General features: G+C 47.7%; 1 protein-coding gene across 2 annotated transcripts in view; it reads left to right on the top strand.

Moving 5' to 3' along the window:
* The first annotated feature begins 9449 nt into the window (after positions 1–9449).
* The window catches only part of TIPIN (TIMELESS interacting protein), a 34929-nt gene continuing 16437 nt past the window's right edge, over positions 9450–27941 (top strand). Inside the window, exons 1-2 of one of the 2 annotated variants that reach the window (XM_056571678.1) lie at positions 9450–9588; positions 14036–14185. In XM_056571678.1, coding sequence (XP_056427653.1) covers positions 14050–14185 — 136 coding nt within the window. In that variant the 5' untranslated portion in view covers positions 9450–9588; positions 14036–14049. Of the gene's footprint in view, positions 9589–14032; positions 14186–27941 lie in introns of both variants that reach the window. The other variant, XM_056571677.1, reaches the window with a different exon arrangement.

Genomic DNA, 27941 nt, shown 5'->3' on the forward strand with positions numbered 1-27941 from the left:
CTTAACTATTTCTGTGCAAGTCTTCGCTTCAGCAAAGTCTTCTTTCAGCGCTACAGCATTTTTGGATTCTGGATCAGCAGGTGACTTTATTGATGCTTCTTTGGTCCACAAGTATCAGGTAAGGTGGTCACTTTTTTTCATTCATTTCATTCACTTCCAACCAGCAGACAAAAACATCAGGGCTGATGCTCTTTCCAGGCCCTCTGACGTCATTGGTTTGGACTCCACGTCTAGGCACATTATTCCTCCTGACCGTTTGATTCCTGCCGCTACTGCAAAGATTCAGCAAGTTCCTCCGGGAAAATCCTTTGTGCCCGCCAGATTGAGATGTAAGCTACTGAAATGGAGTCATTCTTCCTTGACAGCAGGAAATCCTGGAATATGCAAGACTCTAATTCTTATTTCCCGATGCTACTGGTGGCCCCATTTTGAATGTGATGTTTCTAATTTTGTTCGTTCCTGTGCCCGTGACAAAACTCCTCGACAGAGACCTGCAGGACTCTTAAAGCCTTTACCCATTCCAGAGACTCCCTGTTCCTATATCTCCATGGATTTCATCACTGATTTGCCACCATCTCATAATAACACTGTCATCTGGGTCGTTGTAGATCGGTTTTCCAAGATGGCTCATTTCATTCCTCTGCCAGGTCTTCCTTCTGCCCGCAGTTGGCGAAGTACTTCTTGTTGCATGTCTTTCGTTTACATGGTCTTCCTCAGCATATCATTTCGGATCGAGGTATGCAGTTTGTCTCTAAGTTCTGGCGAGCCCTTTGTAACTGTCTGGACATCAATCTGGACTTCTCCTCGGCCTAACACCCTAAGTCCAACGGTCAGATGGAGAGGGTTAATCAAATCCTAGAGACTTATCTTTGGCATTTTGTTTCAGCTCGCCAAGACGATTAGGTCGACCTTCTTCCCTGGGCTGAATTCTCTTATAATCATAAGGATTCTGAGTCTACGAGGTCGTCCCCCTTTTTTGTTGTCTATGGACTCCATCTCCATCCTCCTCTTCCAGTTTTCTCCGGTGGGCCTGCTGTTGATGAGCTGGTCCGTGACTTCTCTACCATCTGGCAACAGACTCGTTGCATGCATGAAGGCGCAAGGGGATAAAAGTAGAAGTCCTTCTCTCCTGGTGACATGGTGTGGCTTTCATCCAAGTACATCCGCTTCAAGATCCTGTTAAAAGCTGGGTCCTCGCTACCTTGGACCCTTCCAGATTCTACAAAAAAGCAACCCTGTCTCCTACAAACTCTGTCTACCTGCTACATTACATATTCCCAATTCCTTCCACATCTCTCTCCTAAAGCCTCTTGTCGTACACCAGTTTTCTCAGAAGAATCTTGTCCCCACAGCTGTCTCCAGCTCTTCTGACATCTTCAAGGTTGAAGAGATTCTTGCCACAAAAACTGTGAGAGGTGAACAATTTTTTTGGGTCGACTGGGAGGGTTACGGTCCTGAGGAGAGATCTTGGGAGCCTGAGGAGAATATCCTGGACCGTGACCTTCTCAGGAGTTTTCTGACTCATAAAAGGAGGGGAAGACCGTACTGTTACGTTATGCGCTCTGGCCGCACATGCTGGCCGTGAGCGCATGGTCCCGTTAACTGCTGCTGGCGGGGCTGATAATCGCATCGCGGGATGCACCCGAATGCGAACCCCAGTCCGACACTCACCTGGTGCTTCTCCTGCCCCCGCCTCTGCCTCTCTGCTCCGCGAGCGTTTCCCTGTCCCCTTGGGCGCGCTCGCGCCGGAGCTTTAAGATTTAAAGGGCCAGTTCGCTCATTAGTGTAATTCACCTGTGGCTCATTGATAAATTTCTCCACCCTCCTCACTTCCCTGCTGGATCTTTGTTGCTTTGAGCCTGAGAGAAAGCATTCCTGTTATTGCCTTGCCATGTATCTGATCTTTTGCTCCGTGACCTTGCTCCTTGCCACCTGCCTACTGATCATTTGCTACGTTCCTGACTACGCTACTGTGCCACCTGCCCTGACCTTCTGCTATCCTGACTACGAGCTGTCTTATCCCTCCTGTGCCTCGCATCTCCTCAGCCGCTTGTGTGGTCGAGCCATGCCAGGGGTAGCGACCTGGGTGCTGCCTGCCGCAGCAAGTCCATCCCGCTTTGCGGCGGGCTTTGGTGAAAACCAGCAGCACCTAAGACTTCGCTCCCTGGTACAGTCCGAGTCATCTGCCACACAGGTCCAGCGGATCCACCTCCACCAGGGTTCCTGTCTTCTGAAACGTGAGTGTTACAAGGTTGACATGGCTGGGGGTGGTGTAAGAAAAATAAACATGCTGTACTCACCTCCTTCTGGTCCCCCTCTAGTCACTGCTTCTTCCAGGTTCTGTGAAATCCCTACCCCAGAGGACCTGCCCACTAAGCTAGCCACTGACTGAGGGGGACATCACTGTGCTGCTGGATGGCTGAGCAAACAGGTCCTGTGAGGTCAGGATGTCACAAGAACCCAGAAGAAGCAGTGAGCAGCTGAGGACAGAGAACAATGCCGCGGCAACTGCGGGAGTCCGGGGTGCGTGAATATAGAAATTTTATTATTTTTACACCGCTCCATGGACAACCCCTTTAAGTCCTTTTTACATCATGTAAATTGCCTCAAGATATGCCAGGAAAAGCTCCCATTGTATATGTTTAATGTAGACATTTCTCTGCATAGTATCAATTACCTGTAGGGCCCCATTGTCTGGCTTGTTGGTTTTGGCCACTATCTTTCAATAGAAAGCTATAGACACGAATAGCATGCATGGCGGGAACATGGTGTGAACAGAGCTTTAGGTGTCTGATGCCTGTACTTCCATGCCACCTACGTCTGCATGCTGGTATGTGAGATACAGCAGACTGCCTCTCTGACCAGTTTGTAAAGGGAGGGATAGAGCCCATGACATAGTGAATTGTTGTAAGTTCTTGTTATCCTTTAAGCCTTTCTCTATTTGCTACCTCTATGCAAATTGGAAGGTAAATTTGTGAACAGAAATTGCTCTCTTGTAATTGTTCTCTTGTTCTGTTACTTGTATTCCTTTGCTGGAAGACAAAATGTGAAAACGATAATTTGATATATATATATATATATATATATATATATATATATATATATATATACAAAACTCTTATAGTTTAGCACTACTTACAAGTTAAAGGGAATCTGTCATCAGTGTCACTCACACTAACCTGTTGGTACAGGCTTATAATGCGGGTGATACTGATTACAATTATACTTTCCGCTCCTAGGTCCAAGGCACTAAAGTCCCATTTAGAGACTACCATAATAAAAATTTAGCTTTTATTATGATATCACATTTAAAACTGGTGAATTAGTGATTATTCAAATTAAAGTCTGTCCTGTGTGTGATACTAATAGTTATGACCACTGGGAAGGGGGGGGGGGGCAATAATTTGATTTTAATCACGTCTATTGGTCCTGTATATTACAATAAGAGAGTGTGTTGCAATAATCTCGGTGGAAGAGCCTGTAGGCCCCACCAATAGTGAGTGATAACCGCCTTCGGGGACACTCACTTTATTATAGTGTGAAGGTGGAAGAGCCTGCAGGCCCCACTATTAGTGAGTGGTAACTGCCCTCGGGCGACACTCAACACTGAGTTAGTGGTGTTAGTCTGTGGCACTGCTCAATTGTACACTTTCTTTGGAGGTGGGGGAGCCTGTAGGCCCCACGATAAGTGAATATTAACAGTCAGTAATACCACTCAACTGTACACCTTTATCAAGTAGTGGATACATCACTAGTGGGTGGTGCTTATACCTAGGAACCACTCAATTGTTGAATACTAATAAGGTAGGCCCCACTAAATAATAGGTTTACAGGAGATAGCTTGCTTCTTATTGTGGTAAGACCAATGGTCATAACTATTAGTATCACACACAGGACAGACAGATGCTTATTTTAACCCGTAAATGTACGTCCTGGTGAGGTGGTACTTAACGCACATTTACGTCCTATACATAACCGCGAGCATTGGAGCGATGCTCGGGTCATGCGCGGCAGGTCCCAGCTGCTGATAGCAGCCAGGGACCCGCCGGTAATGGTGGACATCCACGATCGTGCGGATGTCCGCCATTAACCCCTCAGATGCCGTGATCAATACAGATCAGATCACTTGCCTCCGCTGCCTTCCATGGGTCTTCTGCTCTGATCTGAGATTGAGCAAATCAGAGCAGTAGATGACGATAACACTAATCAGTGCTATACCCTATGCATAGCACTGAACAGTATTAGCAATCGAATGATTGGTATAAATAGTCCCCTATGGGGACTATTAAAGTGTAAAAAAAAAAGTTAAAAAATTTGAAAAATCCCCTCCCCCCCAAAATAAGTCAATTGTCCCATTTTCCCCATTTCACCCCCAAAAAGTGTAAAAAAAATTTTATAAACATATTTGGTATCACCGCGTGTGTAAATATCAGAACTATTAAAACATAATGTTAATGATACCGTTTTTTTTAAAGTCCAAAATTGCTGCTTTTTTATAACATTTTATTCCAAAAAAATTGATAAAAAATTTATTAAAAGTTTTATATATGCAAATATGGTATCAATAAAAAGAACAGATCATGGAGAAAAAAATGAGCCCTCATACCGCTGCTTATACGGAAAAATTAAAAAGTTATAGGTCTTCAAAATAGAGGGATTTTAAGCATACTAATTTGGTTAAAAAGTTTTTTTTAAGTGCAACAGTATTAGAAAAGTATATAATCATGGATATCATTTTAATCATATTGACCCAAAGAATAAAGAACACATGTGTTACGCCGAGCGCTCCGGGTCCCCGCTCCTCCCCGGAGCGCTCGCTTCACTCCCTCCGCTGCAGCGCTCCGGTCACGTCCTCTGACCCGGGGCGCTGCGATCCTGCTGCCAGCCGGGATGCGATTCGCGATGCGGGTAGCGCCCGCTCGCGATGCGCACCCCGGCTCCCCTACCTGACTCGCTCCCCGTCTGTTCTGTCCCGGCGCGCGCGGCCCCGCTCCCTAGGGCGCGCGCGCACCGGGTCTCTGCGATTTAAAGGGCCACTGCGCCGCTGATTGGCGCAGTGGTTCCAATTAGGGTTTTCACCTGTGCACTTCCCTATATTACCTCACTTCCCTTGCACTCCCTTGCCGGATCTTGTTGCCTTAGTGCCAGTGAAAGCGTTCCTTGTGTGTTCCTTGCCTGTGTTTCCAGACCTTCTGCCGTTGCCCCTGACTACGATCCTTGCTGCCTGCCCCGACCTTCTGCTACGTCCGACCTTGCTTCTGCCTACTCCCTTGTACCGCGCCTATCTTCAGCAGCCAGAGAGGTGAGCCGTTGCTAGTGGATACGACCTGGTCACTACCGCCGCAGCAAGACCATCCCGCTTTGCGGCGGGCTCTGGTGAAAACCAGTAGTGGCTTAGAACCGGTCCACTAGCACGGTCCACGCCAATCCCTCTCTGGCACAGAGGGTCCACTACCTGCCAGCCGGCATCGTGACAACATGTCATATTACAGTAAATTGTACGGCGTGATAAACGAAACCTTCCAAAATTAGCAAAATTGCGGTTTTCTATTTAATTTTCCCACACAAATAGTATTTTTTGTTTGCGCCGTACATTTTATGGAAAAATAAATGATGGCAACTGGTTGCGCAAAAAACAAGCCCTCATACTAGTCTGTGGATGAAAATATAAAAGAGTTATGATTTTTTGAAGGCAAGGAGAAAAATTGTCCTTAAGGCCAAAATGGGCTGAGTCCTTAATGGACTAATAATAAACACTAATTCACCAGTTTAAAAGGTGATATCATAATAAAAGCTAAGTTTCATGGTAGTCTCTTAATGGGACCTTAGTGGCCTGGACCTAGGTTTGCAGGGTTATTGTGGATATATTGATAATTGGTCCCAGACTTACCTGGGTTCTTTTGTGTCAATGTTTACAGAGACTTCATTAGGTAGCTGTCAGCCAAACAAGCATCCTACAGCTATCAAAAGGGCATGGACATTAGAGCTCCCAGGAAGTGATACAGTGGGTGACTTAGTCAACCTACACCAAGGAAAATTGTAGCTGACTAGTTGGACTCTAAGATTTTGTGGAGCAGTGGCTCCACTTATTCTTTGCATTTGCTTAGATACATTTGGATGTTTACTCTCCTCTATAACTACTCTCAGCAGAATATTTTCTGCAGCTGATTTTGCTACCCAGTAACTTTAATGGGTAGAAAAAAAAGCACCAGCAAATACCCAGCAAAATACAGCACGTGTAACCCTACCCTTAGGGTAGTGTAACACAAGCCGTATTTTGCGGCATATTTTCTCCAGCTTATTTGGTTACCTATTGACTTCCAAACATTTCTATTACAGTTACTATCCCTAGGGGACTTTTATAAGTAGTGAACAGATTGATACAATATCTGTGCAATAGCCTTATGCTAGTACAGTAGAACTGCTTGTACAGAAAATTACTACTATGAAAAGCCCTGAGGCCTACAGGTGGAACTCGAAAAATTTGAATATCGTGCAAGAGTTCATTTATTTCAGTAATGCAACTCGTCTGTGGAAGGAAGCATGAAGTGCTCCAAAATCTCCTGGTAGACGGATGCGTTGACCCTGGACTTAAAGGGGTACTCCCATGGAAAACTTTTAAATCAACTGGTGCCAGAAAGTTAAACAGATTTGTAAATTACTTCTATTAAAAAATCTTAATCCTTCCAGTAATTAGCTGCTGAATACTACAGAGGAAATGGTTTTCTTTTTGGTACACAGAGTTCTCTTCGGATATCACGACCACAGTGCTCTCTGCTGACATCTGCTGTCCATTTTAAGAACTGTCCAGAGTAGAAGAAAATCCCCATAGCAAACATATGCTGCTCTGGACAGTTCCTAAAATGGACAGAGATGTCAGCAGAGAGCACTGTGGCCATGATGTCATCAGAGAACTCTGTGTTCCAAAAAGACAACAATTTCCTCAGTAGTATACAGACCCTAAAAAGTACTGGAAGGATTAAAGCGCAACTGTCATGACATTTTGGTGCAATAACCTGCACACAGCCTTTGTACTGTGTGCAGGTGGTGGTTATAGCAATGTTTTTACCTGAAATGTGGCGGCTTTCATGACTACAAAAAAGGCTTTTATTCAAAGCCACTGACGGTCGGATAGGCATGGCGCGAGATACGCGATGCTCCGTTGCCGCCACGCCCACCCCCACAACTACCCCATATGTCCATGCTGGGACCTCTGTGTGATTGACACACAGGTCCCAGTGCATGCGCCCTTCAGCTAATCTAACCTGCGCGCTGCTGTGTGTCATCCAGCAAGCGCTCGCTCTCACTGCCGTCTTCCTCCTCAGTGCGCCTGTGCAGTGCTAGGTGTAGAGAGCGCGCTTCCTCTCTGAACCTAGTGTCGAGAACTAACCTGATTGCGCTGGGACCTGTGTGTCAATCACACAGAGGTCCCAGCGCGGACATACGGGGTAGGCGTGGGGGTGGGCGTGGCGGCGGCGGGGCATCGTGTACCTCACGCCATGCCTATCCGACCGTCAGTGGCTTTGAATAAAAGCCTTTTTTGCAGTCATGAAAGCCGCCAAATTTCAGGTAAAAACATTGTTATGCCCACCACCTGCACACAGTACAAAGGCTGTGTGCAGGTTATTGCACCAAAATGTCATGACAGTTGCGCTTTAAGATTTTTTAATAGAAGTAATTTAAGAATCTGTTTAACTTTCTGGCACCAGTTGATTTAAAAAAATAAGTTTTCCCCCTTTAAATGAAGCACAGTGGACCAACACCAGCAGATGAAATGGCTCCCCCAATCATATCATATATTGGGGATTTGGGGTTTTCATGAGCTGTAAGCCATAATCTCCACAATATTGACAAATCATGGCTTGAACTATCTTGCTTTGCATGTAATGAATCTCTCTTATATATTAGTTTCACCTTTTAAAGGGGTAGTCCAGTGCTGAAAAACTCATCCCCCTATCCTAAGGATAAGGGATAAGTTTCAGATCGCGGGGGGTCCGACCGCGTGGGCCCCCATGATCTCCTGTACGGGGGCCCACGGCTCGCTGGCCAGATAGCGGGTGTCGACCACCGCATGAAGCAGCAGCTGACACGCTCCCTCAATACATCGCTATGGCAAAGCCGGAGATTGTCGAAGGCAGCGCTCCGGCTCTGCCATAGAGTTGTATTAAGGGGGCGTGTCAGCCGGTGCATCGTGCAGTGGTCAACACACCTTCCAATGGGCTGCCGGGGCCCCGTACAGGAGATCACGGGGGGCCCCAGCGGTCGGACCCTCCACAATCTGAAACTTATCAGCACTGGATATCTCCTTTAAGTTGAATTTACTGAAAGAAATGGACTTTTGCACGATATTAAATTTTTTCAAGTTTCACCTGTAGTAAAGGTTTCTGGCTGCTATAGTAACCAAATGCCCCCTGTGATAATGTTGCAAGGTGTTGATCGGGTAACCGACAGGTACTACACCTGTCATTTAGCTTTTTAAATGATGCCATGATGATTATTGATAATGTTGCAGGGTGCCGATAGGGCAACCGACAGGTACTACACCTGTCATTTAGCTTTTTAAATGATGCAGCATTCAAAGGGTTAAATGATCAACCTCAATGTGATCACGAAGGGCTATGATATAGCATCCAGCAGACTGCACCGCATACGTCCCGAATGTTAGAATTATGCCCATTGTACTATATATAAAAAAAGAAACCTTTAGGCCCCTTTCACGCTACAAAATTACTCAGTTTTAAAAATCCGTACAAAGTTCCGTTTGAAAATCAGCTGTAAAACGACAGTTACAAAATCCTATACGGCCGTTAGAAAATCCCATTATAGTCTGTGGGATTTTTCTAATAGCCGTTTTAACCCGTTATAGCCCGTTATTAATAACTGGCCATAACGGGTTAAAGCGGCTCCAGTGTCCTGTTCTGTTCTCTGACTTGTGATCTCCAGAAATCATGACGCTCAGGCTGGGAGTAGGGTTGCCGCCTTTCTTGCAAACAAAATACCGGCCATGCTAATTTGCATAAATAATTATATATGCGTGAAATCTCAGGATACAAATTTGCAAGGGAATTTTTGTCCAATTCTGACCCCTATAACTTTTTTAATTCTCTCTATATGGGCCTGTATGAGGGATCATTTTTTGCGTCCCGATCTGTAGTTTCTAACAGTACCACTTTTGTTTTGATGAGACTTTTTTGAGCACTTTTTTAATATATATTTTTTTTATAATGTGCATTGGGTAAAGTTCTAACCCCCCCCCTTAGACGGGTAGCCCCTTTAATGCAATGTGAGAGGAGCCTTAACATATATTATAAAATAGTGGAGGCACCACTGGCTTGTATGAGAAATTATATACATAAAAGCTCCTCTTGTTGCTTGTAGACATCCCATTAATGCGGCTGTTACGTTTGTCCATGAACAATAAAGTTTTGAGATCCCGCTCTTCATGGAATGCGAATCAGGTGGCCGTTGCTTAGTAACAACCCAGGCTACCGGCTGTAGCTCCTCCCCTTGCAGTGACGTCACTTACCAGGAAGGCGCGCTTTATTGTATGTTGCTGCAGAAGCCGGGGAGGTGGCACAGTCATCACAGGTACAGATGTGGGCAGTCATGCCCGGTGTATGGGGGGGAGATAGCTGGGTTTGCGGCACGTTCATTTGCTGTAATGGTGGTCTATGGATAGAAATAAGTGCATGCTGTGCGTTGTAGTTACAGGCATATGGGAGAGCTGTACAATAATCCTAAGGCTTCTCCATTTCCTGCTGTAATCCCTCTGGGGGGTTTAAACCAGTGTTTTCCAATAAGGGTGCCCCCAGATGTTGCAAAACTACAACTCCCAGCATGCCTGGACAACCTATGGCTGATAAGAGTTTTAGTTTTGCAGCAGCTGGGAACTATGACTTATACACAAAGCAGGTTCTATAGTACAGTGGTCTCCATACTGTGGACCTACAGATGTGGCAGAACTACAAGTCCCAGCATGCCCAGACAGCCTTTGCAACAGCTAGATGCACACAGTTTGGTGATTACTATAGTAGAGACTATTTACGTGATAATTTCCAAAGCAGCGTGCCTTAGGCTGTTGCAAAACTACAACTCCCAGCATGCCCAGACAGCCAAAGGCACGATGGTTAGGGAAAATATTGATTTCCATAGTAATATACCATTTTTCCTGTCTGTTCTCGTGATTTCATTGTGTGTAAGATCTGATGTACAGTGCAAGTCCCGTAGAATTCCATGGCTGCTGTATTACAAGACCATGAAGTGCCAGTGTTCGTGGGCCCTGAGGAAACACTTTAGTGTCCATGTTACAACCACAAGACCCTAACGTTAGACGGTGATTCCACTGAAAAAAGAAAAATCTATTGCAAATTCATAACGTATTAAGCTGCAAACAAAAATCCAGGATTCTGCATTGGATCTGTGATGTGGATTTGCACTTGTTCAATAGGACCAAGGGAGGGTTTACACAAGAGTTTGAGGGCTGGTTCACGTCTCGTTTTCCCCCATACGGGAGCGCATACGGCAGGGGGAGCTAAAACCTCACGCTCCCGTTTGGAATTCATTTCAATGAGCCGGCCAGAGTGAAACGTTCGGTCCGGTCGGCTCATTTTTGCGCCGTATGCGCTTTTACATCTGGACCTAAAACCGCGGTTGACCACAGTTTTAGGGCCGGGGAAAAAGCGCATACGGCGCAAAAATGAGCCGACCGGACTGAACGTTTCACTCCGGCCGGCTCATTGAAATGAATTACATACAGGAGCACATAGAAAAGTATACGGGAGCGCAAGGTTTTAGCTCCCCCCTGCTGTATGCGCTCCCGTATGGGAGAAAACGTGATGTGAACCCAGCCTGACTCTTCGATGTGCATATACATTGGCAACCTGTCAAAATTGGCTACTGAACTATACCTGCAGGGGGAGCCACAGGCAGCATGCCTCATTATGACCTAAATCTCTCAAAAAATAAATCTAGGGGGATATTTATCAAAACCTGTGCAGAGGAGAAGTTGCCCATAGCAACCAATCAGATTGCTTCCTATATTTTTTTGAAAAGCCCTCTTAGCAATTAAAGAAGCACTCTTATTGGTTGCTATGGGCAACTGGTCAATTTTTCCCTTGCACAGGTTTTGATAAATCTCCTCCTTTGTGCATATCAGAGCTCGGCAAAACCCAGACGCAGACCTCCATGGCGACTGACCAATTACTCCTGGCGCCTAGGTCTTTAGTCAGCCTGAGCAGCAATGGTGTAAAGAGGCTAATGCAGTGTTTCCCAACCAGGGTGCCTACAGCTGTTGCAAAACTACAGCTCCCAGCATGCCTGGACAGCCTTCGGCTGTCCAGACATGCTGGGAGTTGTAGTTTTGCAACAGGTGGAAGCACACTGGTTGGGAAACATTGGGCTAATGTATGCCCTTGAATCCAGTGCAGAACTGCCTGTGCAGAGACGCTGCTCTGTGCTCCCCCTGGTGGGGGCTAGCGGGTCCTGCTATTCAGAGGTACCTCTGCCTCCACAACCTATAACTTTCAGGCCATTTGTCCCCTATTCATGCACAAGGTTGCATTGTGGCCAGAGCAGTAGCGGAGGGTCCTTCACTCAGGTCTCTATGACACAGTCATCAAGAGACGAAGAAGTGTGTGTGTGTGTGTGTGTGTGTGTGTGTGTGTGTGTGTGTACTTTACACCTGCCCTGGCAGCTGGCCATATGAAACCACTCTGCCTAGCCAGCCCTGTGCCCCTGCTGTACCTCCTGTCACCCTCACTCCTGCTACACCTCTTGTTACTGGTTTCATCCTCCCTCCTGCTGCACATCCTGTCACTGTTGTTGCCCTTTTCTCCAGCTGTACCTCATGTCATACTCCTTTCTGCTGTACCTCCGGACACCCTCCTGCTGCATCTCCTGTCACCCACCCTCCAAAAATGTGAGAAAAATCACCCTCACCATTCTGATATTCCAAATTTAAATAGTAAAAAGTGTTATAACAATAGTAAACATTTGTCCTAACTATTAACATTTCCCATTCCTGATCCACGGCGGTCAATGGTGTCAACGCAAAAAAAATTGAAACACAAAAATTGGTGATTTTTGATCATATCCCAGAAAAGAATACTTAGCAGAAGTGGTACCTATAAAAACTAAAACTTGTAGCAGAAAAGTAAAATATCACACTGGTTGTTTAAGAATAAAAAAAATAAAAAAAATTATGTACTAGATACAAAGTAAATTTGTCAAGCCTTGATAAATCTAATATGGAGATGGTGATGTAGGCTGGGGGGCAATGTTTTCCAACCAGGGTGCCTCCAGCTCTCCTTTAGGGCAGTGGTCTCCAAAGCCGGAGTCACCCTGGCTGGGAAACACTGCTGTAAGGACTGGTCAGAGGTGATACCACTCGGAGGGGGGCTTAAGCTCGGAGAAAAGGTCCAGCCTAGCCTTCTGACGCAGTAGATGATGATGTGTCATCTCGGAAGTGAGGGAGAAGCGAGAGACAACACCACACTGAAAATTAAAGGACTACACAACTTCCTGTTAGGGGCATTTCAAGCAAAAAATTATCTTGGGGTAATAGTTTTATTTAAAATTTCTGATACCGGAATAGCCCTTCAAAACTCATTGGGGGAGATTTATCAAAACCTGTCCAGAGGAAAAGTTGCTGAGTTGCCCATAGCAACCAATCGGATCGCTTCTTTTATTTTTCAGAGGCCTTTTCAAAAATGAAAGAAGTGATCTGATTGGTTGCTATGGGCAACTCAGCAACTTTTCCTCTGGACAGGTTTTGATTAATCTCCCCCCATTGATATGGCTGGATATTTCCTTGCATGAAATCTGCAGTTTTAATGCTACATGTGAACTTAGCCTTAATCTTGTACTTTTTCAATTTTTTTTTTTTTTATATTTTATTTTCTGTGAAATGTGCTGATCACTATGTTGTCTATGGGAGACACCACAAAATGCTGGGGACAGGGCATTGTGCAGTGTAAACTGGTTATGATGCTGTTTTCAGCTCACCTATAGATCATAGCACACGGGGAAGAATCATGTTACTTTGTGCCCTATATGTAAAGGATCTAGTCATCCACTTGGTGAATAATCCTGTTTTGGCTGGGAACTGTGCACTCCTTCTAGTGTTTCAGAGATATAGGGAACATCATGCACTGTAGAGACGGCACATTCTTCATCTGCTCATTGCTGAACTTCTCTTGTAACATAAGGTGATTAGATCCAGGCTGTATGGTACACGAATATATAAGGCAAAGAAAGGGGAAAACTCAAGAGTAAAGACTCGAATAGTAAAAAATCCATCAAAAAGTTTTTTCTATTACAGCATATTTAAAGAGAACTTACAGTGTCTTGCATAAGTATTCAACTCCCATGGACCTTTCCTAATTTTTCTATTGTTATAACCTTAAATTCAAATGGGTTAAAATAGACTTATTTTTTTTTTATCACAACATGAATGCAAAATACATTTTATTAAGACCCAAAACAATAAAAACAAAAAAAGTTGACCTCTCTTGCATGCATAAGTATACTGTGACGAAACGCAGATGTGAATACCTGTGAAAAACCACGGTCACTATTGTGGTTAGTGATTGGCTGAGCGGGCGGTCATTGCCTAGACAAGTCAGTTTTGGAAATTGGAAGATAAGCAATATGCGACGGACTGGAAGACTTCACAGCGGTAGTTACGGGGTCCCAGGACTGTCTATTTTTTATTTTTATAGTCATACCAGTAACCAGTAAAAATTTATATTCAGAATACCTCCCCTATAACAGTGGTCTTCAACCTGCAGATCTCCAGATGTTGCAAAACTACAACTCCCAGCATGCCCGGACAGCCAACGGCTGTCCGGGCATGCTGGGAGTTGTAGTTTTGCAACATCTGGAGGTCTGCAGGTTGAAGACCACTGGCCTATAACATCCTATTTAATGGTCACACTGTGGATGCGTACAGAACGCACAGAAGCCACTGATTTCAGATGTAAACTGCTCTTTTTAATGTAATGTTTTATAGCTTATTTTATGTTTTTTTCTTTAGTAGAATTTGTTGCTAAGATGATGGATCCACTGGAAAATGATCTTTTCGACCTGCCAGATTATGAACACACAGAAGATGAACGTTTCTCTCCTTTACCACCACCACGTTCTCCTGGGGCAGGAGACAGTGACAACGAGGACTTGGCTAATGGAGGTAGCTGGAGGAAACATATATTTTATACTTACTATTACAGTATAATAACACTGCTATCAGATTTCTGCAGATTAATGCTCTATTATCCATATTATCTAGGTATTATAATTGTGGACTTCCAGATGTTGTAAAACTTGAAATCCCAGCATGTCCAAACAGCCATTTTGTCTGGTCATGCCTGGAGTTGTAGTTTTGGAACATCTGGAGGTCCAGTTTGGAGACAACTGCTCTAATATAAAGATGGGCTGATATCTGATTTTTCTACCAAGCAAGAACAATGATGTATAAGTAAAAAATCAGTTTTCTGCAGCCAGCCAAACTACAGAATCTTTTTTTTACTCCCTATGTCAAAGTTGTCAATAGTTACGGATTTCTGGAATTTAATATGGGCTTGCATTTTACCTTTCTGGAGGGAAGTATTGCAAGTGCTTAAAGGGGTACTCCACCCCTAGACATCTTATCCCCTATCCAAAGCATAGGGGATAAGATGTCAGATCGCCCGCTGCTGGGGACCCTTGGGATCGCCGTTGTGGCACCCCGCTGTCATTACTGCACAGAGCGAGTTCGCTCTGTGCGTAATGACGGGTGATACGGGGGACGGAGCAGCGTGACATCATGGCTCCGCCCCTCGTGACATCACGGCCCGCCCCCTTAATACAAGTCTATGGCAGGGGCGTGACGACCGCCACGCCCCCTGCCATAGACTCGTATTGAGGGGGGCTGGCCGTGACGTAACGATGCTCCGGCCCCTGTACTGCCCGTCATTACGTGCAGAGCGAACTCGCTCTGTGCAGGTATGACAGCGGGGTGCTGCAGCAGCAATCCCGGGGATCCCCAGCAGCGGGACCACGGCGATCTGACATCTTATCCCATATCCTTTGGATAGGGGATAAGATGTCTAGGGGCGGAGTACCCCTTTAATTTGTTTGTAGTTCTCTCTTGAGGAGTGATGGCCACATCACACATTATTTATGGGAAGCACTCGTCTTGGCTCAGAGAACAATTTCTTGGTCCGTGCAATTGTACCTTTCTCTACAGGCACATTAGGGAACCTGGTGTGTCGCATCCCTAACTCAATAAAAAAAAAACACGTTTAAATAAATGGTGTTATTTCATGTGTTTTTTTTTAATTTATTTATTTATTTATTTATTTATTTATTTTTTTGCACCACTATGGTTCTGTAATACACTGCTCAAAATAAATAAATAAAGGGAACACTTCAACAACACAATGTAAATCGAGATTTTCCTAGCTTGTGACGGAAAATATTAGTTATATGAAGACAGGAGGCGAGTATCTTATGCATTATTCTTTCTTTAATAATGCCCATAGCAGAATTTTCAGTAATCAATTCAATAAAAAGAAAAAACTACAACTCCCAGCAGTCCCAGGGCCACAGCGGCCACTCCCAGCCTTTAGCCACTATATATGGGACTGCCCAGTATGGATCCTCCTCTTTCTGGATGCGAAACACCGCCGCACAGGAACCCAAAACTGCATCTGGACTTCTCCATCGCCACTCAAATCCACGACCAGCCGGTCCACCACAGTAACTTTCGGAGACAATCCGGATAACCTGGCCAGCGAAAGCCGAACTTCATCCCAACGGGGACTGTAGAGAACCCAAACAGTCTGCAACAAACAGGTCAGCCTCCTTCCGGAAAACACTCAACGTGCTCAATATCCTGCAAGGAAAAACAAAGAATCGTAATAGGGTGGGTAAGGGAGGGAAGATACTCGCCTCCTGTCTTCATATAACTAATATTTTCCGTCACAAGCTAGGAAAATCTCGATTTATATATCAGACAGGAGGCTCATATCTTATGCAAGTTCAAAGCTTAACTATAAGAACAAAATAAATATATAAGTTATCCGACCAACATATTATAAGACCGACATGGAGACATGTTCCTCTGGTCTGAAGTAAAAACGGCGAAACGTGGTCTCTGACGACCAATCCGCTGCCATCAACAGGTCAGTGAGGGAGCCCCCCGACGTAACTATCTTAGTAGCCATCGCCCCTCTGGAAGAATGCGCTCCAAAAAGGGAAACGTCTATACCAGCCATTTCCATGGTGGCGCGTACCCACCGCGCAAGGGTGGCAGACGAGACTGGATGGTGAGGCCTGACATACGAAACCAGGAGCTGAGAGAAGGCCGGAGAACGTAAGTTGGAAGTTTGCGTATCATAAGCCTGTAGGCAACGCACAACGCACAATCGAGGATGCGCGGGGAAATAAGGGTAAAAAACTGAATGAATACCCGTCTTCGTCCTTCGGACCACTGAGAATCTGACCCCCTGAGGCGAAAATTGACGCCTAGAAATGTCTAGGGCCTTTACGTCTGAGACTCTTTTAATGGAAACCAGACATAAAAGGACCGTAAGTTTGTAAGACAAAAGCTTTAATGACAAAGCCTCATTGTCCTCCCACCTGGCAAACATTTCCAGCAACCTGGAAACATCCCAAGTGGACTGATACCTAGGACGGGGCGGACGCCTAAATTTAATGCCCCGTAAGAGCCTACATACCAGGGGGTGTTTGCCAATTGGCAAAGCGTCCACCGGATAATGGTAAGCCGAAATGGCCGATCGGTACACATTGATGGAACTGTAGGACTTACCAGACTCAAAAGAGTCCGCCAGATAATTTACCACTATTGTTACAGGTGCTTGTACGGGATCAACCTGTCGTTGATCACACCAACGTATCCAGAGTCTCCAGGCTGATCGATATGCCGATCGAGTCCCGGGGGCCCAGGCCAGGGCGAGGAGGTTCCTAGCCGATTCCGAAAGGTCGCGGTCCGTGTCGGGCACCCCGAAACCAACCATGCTAGGAGAGTTAGGCTGCCGTCCGCTACCAGGGGGTGGAGACCCCTGGTCGGATTGGCGAGGATCTGCGGAAAAAGAGGGAGCAGTCTGGGGCAATCCACTGCCATCTCCAGAGCAATCGGAAACCATGGTTGCATCGGCCACCAGGGGGTGATCAACACAACCGTAGCCTTCTGGTTCGCTATCTGTATGAGAACTTTGGGGATCATCGAAAACGGGGGAAACGCATAGTGTGTCTCCCCCGTCCAAGATTGTCGGAGGGCATCTACTGCTGACGCCTCCGGGTCCGGCCTCCAGCTGAAGAATCGCGGTAGCTGGTGGTTGAGGCGGGACGCAAATAGATCTACGCCCAATGGGCCCCAGAGCAGTTCCAATTGCAGGAAAACTAAACGATCCAGCCGCCAGTCGCTGGAATCCAAGAGATAGCGGGAATTCCAATCTGCTACTGTATTGGAAATCCCCGGGATGTACTCCGCCATAGGGATAATATTGCGGGAGAGGCAGAAGTGCCAAAAATCCTTGGCAATATCCGCCAGGATCCTGGACCTGGTGCCCCCTAAGCGGTTGATGTACTGCACCGCTGCAATATTGTCCATGCGTAATAATACGCAGCAATTGGAAGTTTCTGGCAAAAAACTCCGGATGGCGAACAACGCCGCCAGCATTTCCAAGGCATTGATGTGTAGGAGAGATTCCTCGACGGACCAGCTCCCACCAGTAGAAGCGTTGCCGAAGCGAGCGCCCCAGCCTCTCAGGCTTGCGTCCGACTCTATGATGGCGTCCGGACAAGAGTTGAAAATTGTTTTGCCGTTCCACTCGACGGCATGGCGAAGCCACCACTGCAATTCTGCCTTGGCTTCTACCGAGAGGGACACCTCGTCTGCGTATCTGAGACCCTGACGTAGATGAAGGATCTTGAGCCTCTGGAGGGCCCTGTAATGGAGAGGGGCCGGAAATATGGCTTGAATGGAGGCTGCTAGAAGGCCCACTAGCCGGGCAAGTACCCGCAGCGATAGGGAGCCTTTGCGTAGCACCGCTCTGATCTCCTTGCGTATGAGGGCCAATTTTGCTCTGGGCAAACGGAGAACGGCCTGATTGGTGTCCACCAAAAAGCCTAAAAATTCCATTTCTTGAGCTGGGATGAGAATCGATTTCTCTTGGTTGATCAAGAATCCCAGCCCTTCCAACAGAGATATCGTCCACCTCATGTGTTGGTAGGCCTGTGCTTTGGAGCGAGTCATGATAAGGAGGTCGTCTAGATAAATGATCAGACGCACCCCCCTGCTTCTTAGGGACGCCACCACCGGTTTCAGGAGTTTGGTGAAACACCACGGGGCGGACGATAGACCGAACGGAAGGCACGTAAACTGCCACATTCGATCCCTCCATAGGAAGCGAAGAAGTTGTTGTGAAGAAGGATGCATGGGAACGGTGAGATAGGCGTCCTTTAAGTCCACCTTTACCAACCAGTCCTCCGGTTGAAGAAGGTCTCGAAGGCAATGTATGCCCTCCATCTTGAAATGTCGATAAGCGACATGCTGGTTCAGGTCTCGAAGATTTATCACAGGGCGATAGCCGCCCCCTTTCTTCTTTACAAGGAAGAGGTTGCTGATAAACCCCGGGGAAGAAGGGTCGACCTCCACCACTGCCTGTTTGGACACTAGGTCCTCTATTTCGTTGTCTATGAGAGCAACGTTGCGGTCTGCAAATCTGATAGGGGGCGGAATCACGCCCATTTCTGGTAGGGACAGAAGTTCTATGTGGAAACCTTTTATTGTCGTTAGTATCCACGCGTCTGCCGTAATCGCAGACCAAGCGTGGGTAAAATGTATCAGTCGTCCCCCCACAGGTATGTGTGAAAGTGGAGTGCGTGGAAAACTTACCGGTATATGGACGAGATCGGGGGTAACCTCTGTTTCCACGTCCGCGCCACGGTCTACCACGGGGTGGGAAAAATGGCGCTGGTTGCGCCACTGACACGGTGTATGGAGGGGGAGCCTGAGGGTATTGTGGTGGAGCAGTTGCCCTGACATAGGGTCTGTAGGTGGAAGTGCGGCCGGCAGATCGGCCCCTACTTCTGCCGGCCCGGGGAAAAATCTTGTTTGTTCCAGATTTTTTTAAAGAAGTTTGGGCTTTATCTAGACTGTTGAATAGCCCCACAAACTTATTGATGTCTTTTACTAAGGTGTCTCCAAACAGCATACCCTCTGCTGCTGGACCTGGCTCGGATTCGGCTAGGTGGGCCAGTTGCGGATCAAGCCGCATGAGAATGGAGCGTCTGCGCTCAATAGAGCAAGCGGTGTTAGCGCTGCCCACCAGACAAATGGCCCTCTGGGCCCACCCACGAAGCTGGGTCAAATCAACAGGATGGTCTGTCGTTGCTGCCTGTTCAGACAAATTTAATATTTTTGTAAGAGGACCAAGTAGGTCCAGAATGCGGTCTTGGATGGCCCTAAAAGACCGATCAATCCCCTTCTTGGGGAATTTGCCCGACTTCATCAAATATTTAGATAAAATGGGATCTATCTCTGGGGTCGATACCACTTTTTTAGGAATAAATGGTCGTGGGCACTCTGCCCTGAGTTTGTTGCGATTGGTCCTTTCAAGCGACCTGCGTGCCCAGAACTCTACGTACTGGGACACATGGGGCAACGGGGTCCAATCCCCAGAACGGGGGTGAGATATGGCATCAGGGTGAAAAAGTGGTTCTCCCAGGGTATCAAGAATGGCTTCGCCCTGAGATTCAGGATTGGCGTCGTTATTGAGCGCCGATGTCCCAGCATCCTCGTCAGCAAAGTCAGACTCTGAGACCTCAGTCTCACCCGACTCATCGGATGAATCCTCATCCGGGGAATCTACATAAGAGTCGGGTTTTGCCCGCCTGGCGGACTTATGCCTCCTTGGTAACTCCCTGAGGCCCAGGGGTTGGGAAGAGTTAGAGGGATGCGTGGGGTGGCAGTCCGTGGGGGGAGCTGCCTGGAGCATATTATTTACTTCCCCTGCCGGGGAGTCAGAGGCCGCCATGGTATGCTTCCGTTTGTGCGAAGCTTTACCCTTTTTTACGGGCGGCTCATCGCTGTGGGACAGCGGTATAGGGGTGAGAGATAGGACTGGATGTGATCTAGAGGGTGCCGCGGCAGACGCCAGAGCAGCCTGGACCGATTTGTTTATGAGGTCCTGGATTTGTGAGGCACTCAAAAATTGCGCTGTATCTAACGCCAGTTCATCACCCTTATTGGAAGTGGAAGAGAAATCTTCAGTCATTTTGTATTGTATTTTGTATTGTATTCCCTAGAATAGATATATACACTACACTAGTGCGAGCTTATTATCTAAAGAACTCGCAAAATAGATATACTCTATCTATAATCTAAGGGCCTAGCAAGAGAGACAATAAATAACTAGGAACGGAATAAATTCCGCTTATTAGACCTTATGGGTTAGCCCAGGCTCCTACCTCCAACACCGAAAGCACTGCACTGGCGCTGCGGTGTGAGGGAAGCCTAGGATATGCGGCTCCAGGGACGAAGTCTCACGAGACTACGTCTCCTGGAGCCCCTATTGGATCGCGTTGGGACCGCCCACCCGACGCGTCAGGTGGGTACGCCCCAATCTCAGAGAAGGCCGTGAGGAGACGCGGCCCGCGCTGAGAAAAAGATCCGCCCCTAGCCCGCGCGCGCGAAAGAGCGCAGCAGAAGGAAGAGGAAGAGGAAGGAGGAAGGGGGAGGAAAATGGCGTCGCCAGAAGATGGCGCACACCAGGGAAGGACAAAGTAACGGGTCCAAGGGGGAAAAAACCGGGTAGCGCCCAGCGCCACCGCGAATTACCAATGGAGACCGGTAATCCAGAAGAATGAGAAAACAATAAGAAATAGTGCTAAAACAAGTATACAGGAAAAACAGAGATAAATATGCAGCCGGTAGAGGTTTAGAGTCTCTACCAGGCCAAGAATAAAACTCCTATATACTATATCTAAGATAATATACATATACATATAATATAGTAGTACTTAGCTGTGTAATCTCTGCCATGAGCAGAAAGAAAGAGAAGGATCCATACTGGGCAGTCCCATATATAGTGGCTAAAGGCTGGGAGTGGCCGCTGTGGCCCTGGGACTGCTGGGAGTTGTAGTTTTTTCTTTTTATTGAATTGATTACTGAAAATTCTGCTATGGGCATTATTAAAGAAAGAATAATGCATAAGATATGAGCCTCCTGTCTGATATATAACTCCAAGTCAACACTGACAATCAATTTCACATGCTGTTGTGCAATTGGAACAGACAGCAGGTGGCAATTAGCAAGACCCCCCCCCCCCCCCCCCCAATAAAGGAGTGGTTCTACAGGTTGTGACTACAGACCAGTTCAGTTCCTATGCTTCCTGGCTGATGTTTTGGTAACTTTTGAATGCTGACGGTTCTTTCACTCTAGTGATAGCATGAGACGGAGTCTACAACCAACACAAGTGACTCAGGTAGTGCAGCTCATCCTGGATGGCAAATTAATGCGAGCTGTGGCAAGAAGGTTTGCTGTGTCTGTCAGCGTAGTGTCCAGAGCATGGAGGCGCTACCAGGAGACAAGCCAGTATATCAGGAGATGTGGCGGAGGGCAATAACCCAGCAGCTGGACCGCTACCTCTGCCTTTGTGCAAGGAGGAGCATTGCAAGAGCCCTGCAAAATTACTTCCAGCAGGCAACAAATGTGCATGTGTCCAGACTCCATGAGGTTGGTATGAGGGCCCGACGTCCACAGGTGGAGGTTATGCTTACAGCCCAACACCGTACAGGATGTTTGGCATTTGCCAGAGACCACCAAGATTGGCAAATTCGCCACTGGCGCCCGATGCTCTTCAAAGATGAAAGCAGGTTCACACTGAGCACGTGAGTCTGAAGACGCTGTGGAGAACGTTCTGCTGCCTGCAACATCCTCCAGCATGACCGGTTTGGCAGTGGGTCAGTAATGGTGTGAGGGGGCATCCTCTTTACTGGGCTGCACAGCCCTCCATGTGCTTGCTAGAGGTAGCCTGACTGCCATTAGGTACCGAGATGAGATCCTCAGACCCCTTGTGAGACCATATGCTGGTGCAGTTGTCCCTGGTTTCCTCCTAATTCTCGACAATGCTAGACCTCATGTGGCTGGAGTGTGTCAGCAGTTCCTGCAAGAGGAAGGCATTGATGCTATAGACTGGCCCGCGCGTTCCCCGGACCTGAATCTGATTGAGCACATACGGGACATCTGGTCTCACTCCATCCTCCAACGCCACATTTCACCACAAGACTGTCCAGGAGTTGGCAGATGCTTTAGTTAGGTACGTGGAGGCCACACACTACTGAGGCTCATTTTTACTTGTTTTAAGGAGTGTGACTCCATATCCAGACCTCCATGGGTTGATAAATTTGATTTCCATTGATAATTTTTGTGTGATTTTGTTGTCAGCACATTCAATTATGTAAAGACAAAAGTATTTTATATGATAAGTTCATTAATTCAGATCTAGGAAGTGTTTTCTTAGTGTTCCCTTTATTTTTTTGAGCAGTGTAGTTTGCCTAAATCCTTTTCCATTAGGCGTATCCCTCCAGGAGCATCAACCCTGTTAATATCTTTGTGTCATGAGCAAAAAGACATACCTCACCATCGAGACCTTTTGCCTTTTGCAATATCACTAATGAAGATAAACAAAATTGGTCCCAGTACAGATCCCTGAGGTAACTGGTAACAAGACCTTGCTCTGAATATACTCCATTGACTACAACCCTTTGTTGTCTGTCACTCAGCCACTGCCTAATCCACTCAACAATATGGGAGTCCAAGCTCAATGACTGTAGTTTATTGATAAGTCTTCTATGTGGGACAGTGTCAAAAGCCTTACTAAAATCTAGATATGCGATGTCTACTGCCCCTCTGCCATCTATTATTTTAGTCACCCAATCAAAAAAATCAATAAGATTTGTTTGTCATGATCTCCCTGAAGTAAACCCATGTTGTTTTTCATCTTGCAATCCATGGGATTTTAGATGTTCCACAATCCTATCCTTTAGTAGGGTTTCCAATTATTTTCCCCACTATTGATGTCAGACTTACAGGCCTATAGTTGCTTGATTCCTCCCTACTGCCTTTCTTGTGAATGGGCACGACATTTGCTAATTTGCAATCTTCCGGGACGACTCATGTTACTAGTGATTGGTTACAAAAATCAGTTAATGGTTTTGCTAGTTCACCACTAAGCTCTCTTAATAATTTTGAGTGTATCCCATCAGGCCCCTGTGACTTATTTGTCTTCAGTTTAAAACGCAACAAGTAAAACCTCTTCCTCTGTAAAGACACATGCATCAAATGATTCATTAGTCTTCCTCCCTAATGGAGGGTCTTTCTCTATCGGCTCCATTGGGGGACACAGACCGTGGGTGTATGCTGCTGTCTCTAGGAGGTGACACTATGGCAACAAGAAAGTCGGCTCCTTCCAGCAGGATATACCCGCCTCCAGGCCCTGAGGTAAACAGTTTAAGCTTAGTGTCTGAAGGAGGTGGACATGGTCTGGCATATTCATGACCAGGTCTTCTGATTTTTTGTTTTCCTAGTATAGGGACGTGTTAGTTTTTTCTTTCCTTTTTCTTTCATGTTTTCAGGTGGGGACTCAGGGATTCCGGTTCCCTGTTTCCCCATTGCGATTAAGAGGGCACAGACATTGCGTATATGCGCTGTTCACCCCCTCTCGCCAACGGTCAGCGCCTGAGTTGGTACCTCATGGGTCCGGGTCCCCCTATTTCTCTGCTCGCGCGTAGCAGCTAGGCGTGATGCAGGGACAAAAAGCTGACTGAAGACTTCACTGAAGACTCCATTAGGTGAGTTCTTCTGACTGAGGTAAGTACTTTCCCCCTTTCTCCTTAGGTGCGGACTTGCAACCTCTGGAGACCCCCTGTTTTTGGCCCACCTTTTCAGGTTATGGGGCTGGCTTATACAGGGGCTGGACTTTTATTCTGGGGTAGCAGTGGCATCTTAGGGGGCATGGACTTGCAACATCTGGAGACCCTCATTTTGTGGCCCACTTTTCAGGGTCCAAAGGGCTGGCCTGTGTTAGGGGCTCTATTCTTTTATTCAAAAAAAGGGGGAGCAATGGCAGAATGTATGGGTTACTTTATTATGCACATGTGTGTGTGTGTGTGAGTGTGTTCTACTATGCGGCTTACAGCCGTGGCGCTTATTATGCGGCTGACAGCCGCAGTGCTTGTACTTTCGGGCGCATGTAGCGCCGACTTGTTTTCACTTTCGGCAGCAGACTGCTGCCGGCGGATATGTGTATCGCCCGCTCACTTCCCCGTGGGCGCATATACGGCTAACATATGCGCTCAGGGCAAGGAGCAGGCGCCATTACTGTGTTTCTTCCCGGCGGCCGGGGCGCTATAGCTCCGCCCACAGGGCCGCCGGAGCTTACTGGAGGCGCGAATCGCCCTCCAATCAGCGCTGTGCGCGCGATTTAGGTGGCAGGGGCCAATCAAAGACAGTGCCCCTGCTCCAGGAACGCCCCTCTCAGGCTATTGGCTAGCTCCTCTCTGTCTGCATAGAGCGGTGTCTCCTCTCAGCAGGGACAGAGTTTTACAGTGTTGGGGTTAAAATCTTTCAGCTCTCACGCTGAATTACTGTCACAGGGGACACAAATCTGTTGCTCCCTCTAAACGGACAACTAGACTGCTAGTCTTCTATTTTGTCTGTATGACCTATTATTTCAAAAATGCCTGGTTCTGCTGAGCCCACTGGCTCTGCTTGCTTCACTGCTCCCCCAGACCCCCTAGCTTCCCCGGATGTTTCCGGTGGATTCGGCCGCCCCTCAAGTTCTTCCTATCCCAGTGTATGGCTGACTTGACTCAAGTCTCCCTTTCGGTGGCTGAGGCCTCCTGTGACATGGTGGAGGTCTGCCCTGCACCGGCCCTCTAGTGGGTCCCGCTCCTCTTTTCCACAAGCCTCACGCTCTCACAGGAGTACTAGGGGTGCTTTTTCTGACTCTTACATTGAGTCATCAGGTAGACGTGGGTGTCCCCCCATGTCATCTGATCAGACGTCGCTCCTCCAGAGGACGTTCCCGGAATCGCCGCTCTGCCTCGCCAGAGCCGCGTACCCGGTCAGGGTTGCCCCCCTCCTGGGCTGCCTCCACTCGTTTACATTCTCCTGGTGAACTGGCGGATGAGGCTTCCGAATCGGCATCTGACTCGGACCGCTCAGATACAGTTGAAACAGTGAACTCATTGGTTGCGGCCATAAGAGACACTTTTCACTTAGAGGACCCAGGATCTTCGGACGTGACTCCTGAAGTATCTTTTCATCGTGTTCAACCAGCACCTCAAGGGTTCAGCTCTCACGCTGAATTTCACATCCTTCTGGAATATGCATGGAAACATCCGGACAAGAGGTTCTCGGGAATGAAGAGGGTTCAAGTGCGTTACCCATTCGCCAAGGACCTTGCCTCTAAGGTGGTTTCCCCTCTCTCGGTGGATCCACAAATTTCCCGCCTCTCTAGGCTACTACACTGCCGCTAGCAGCAGCTGCCTTCAAGGACTTAACAGACAAGTAGGTGGAGTCCTTAGCGAGGTTTGCCTCTGAAGCAGCAGGCTCTTCTCTGTTTCCCACCTTCGTCTCTGCATGGGGCTCCAAGGCCCTTTTGGTGTGGTGCTCAAAACTGTCAGGTGGGATTCCCCCCCCCAGAGGATCTTTTTTGCTTTGGTTCTCCAATGCTCTAAAGCTGGGGGCTTTCTGTACTCAGCTACCATGCAGTCAGTCCGTTGTGCTGCCTTGCTGTGGGTCTCCTAGCGGCCCTCCGCCGCTCCATGTGACTTAGGGCGCGGGATGCGGATGCCGCCTCCTAAAGGTCTCTTACGGAGTTTCCTTTTACTGGTACCAGTCCTTTTGACGGGCGCCTTGACGAGATTATCTCTGAGGCGACGGGGGGGTAAGAGTTACTTGTTGCCTCAAAATAAAACTCGCTTTTCTTCCCAGGGGAGGTCCTCTTCCTTTCGGTCCTTTCGGACCTTTGGCCCCAATAAGGGGTCTGGACAGGCGCCTTCGCGGGACAAGAGGTCTCCCTCGTTCCGGGCGCGTCCGTTTTAGAAGTCGGACACCTACCGTTTCGGCAGTTTTGCAGCCAAATCGGGTAACCGCAATCCCACTTCCGCATGGAGTGAAGCCACCACCCGCAGGTTTTTCTCGGGTGAGAGGTCATCTCTTACTTTTTCGAGACTGCTGGACCACACACATTCAGGAAGTACCGAGCTTCCCGATCTCCTTCTCTGGCGAAGCAGTTTCGGGAGGCCCTTCAGTCCCTGCCCAGGGAATCATTGTCCCCGTTTCTCCAGGGGAATATTTTCAGGGTTTTTTTATTCCAATTTTTTTGTGGTCCCCAAGGAAAGCGATTCATCCATGGAACAAGGGGAGTTTCTTTCTTCGTTGGTCATCAAGGATGCCTACCTCCATGTTTCAATATTTCCCAGCCATCAGCGGTACCTCCGCTTTGCGGTTCCGGAGGGGCATTTTCAATTCATAGCCCTCCCTTTTGATCTGGCCTCGGCTCCTCGAGTCTTTACAAGATCCTTGCGCCAGTAATAGCCCTGTTGCAGTCAGTCAAGAGGAGTCTCAGTGATCCCTTTCCTGGACGACCTTCTCATCTAGGTTCCCACCAGAGTCCAGACTCTGGAGAATGTGGATCTCACTCTCTAGATCCTGAATCATTTCGGGTGGATGGTAAACCGAGACAAGTCTGTTCTCTCTTCCGCCCAGTCTCTGATTTTTCTTGGAACTTCAATTCAACTCGGCCTCTGCCGGGACTTGCCTTCCGACGGACAAACGTCTGACGCTCCTGTCAGGAGTCCGCTCTCTTCAGGCCCAGGCCCCAGTTTCCATCCGCAATTACATGGAAGTCTTGGGTCGGATGGTAGCGGCCATGGAAGCCGTACCCTTTGCCCAGTTTCGTTACCATCCCCTTCAACTGGCGATCCTCTCTCGATGGGACAGATCTCCTCTGTCTCTCGATCGCAAGATTACTCTCCCTTGTCGAATCTGTCAGTCTCTGCTCTGGTGGCTCCGCTCCCCCCTTCTTCTTCAGGGGCAATCATTTCTTCCCCTCCACTGGCAGGTGGTGACAACAGATGGCAGTCTGTCGGGCTGGAGCGGTGTGTTCAGGATCTGGACGGTTCAAGGCCTCTGGTCTCCCCGGGAAGCCCTTCTTCGGATAAACATCTTGGGAATGAGGGCGATTCTTCTTTCTTCTTCTTTGGGAGTCCCTGCTTCAGTTCCGCCCTGTCAGAGTCCAGTCCGCGTCAGTTCCGCCCTGTCCGTATCCAGTCGTTGGCGATTCACATTCCAGGTGTGCTCTTCTGGGAAGCGAATTTCCTTAGCCGGTTTCTCAGTAAACCCCGGAGAGTGGTCCCTGCATCCAGAGATCTTCGCGCAGATCTGCGACCTCTGGGGCATTCCAGACGTGGACCTCTTCGCGTCGGCACAATCGGAAGATTCTTCCATTTTGTCATTGTTCCGGGACCCCCTGGCTCTAGCCGTGTACGCCCTAGTGATTCCTTGGGCAGGGTTTGCTCTGCCCTATCTGTTCCCTCCCATTCCGTTCCTTCCCAGGGTTCTGAGGAAGCCCAAAGCGGAGGACATTCCTGCCATACTGGTAGCTCCAGTTTGGCCCCGTAGGATGTGATCAGGCTCCTGGACGACACTCCACTGCGCCTTCCACTCAGGATCCTCTTTGCCACCCCATTTTACAGTTGCTGCATTTGACGGCGTGGCGGTTGAGTCCGTGGTTCTCTTCCCAAGTCATTCGCACCATGTTCAGGGCTTGCCAGCTTTCCTCGGCGAAAATGTACCCCCGTACCTGGCAGTCTTATTTTCGTTGGTGTGAAGCTCAGGTTTTGTCTCCTTTTACCTTTTCTGTTCCCCG

Source organism: Hyla sarda, chromosome 4 (assembly GCF_029499605.1).
Source record: "Hyla sarda isolate aHylSar1 chromosome 4, aHylSar1.hap1, whole genome shotgun sequence".
Taxonomy (NCBI): Eukaryota; Metazoa; Chordata; class Amphibia; order Anura; family Hylidae; genus Hyla; species Hyla sarda.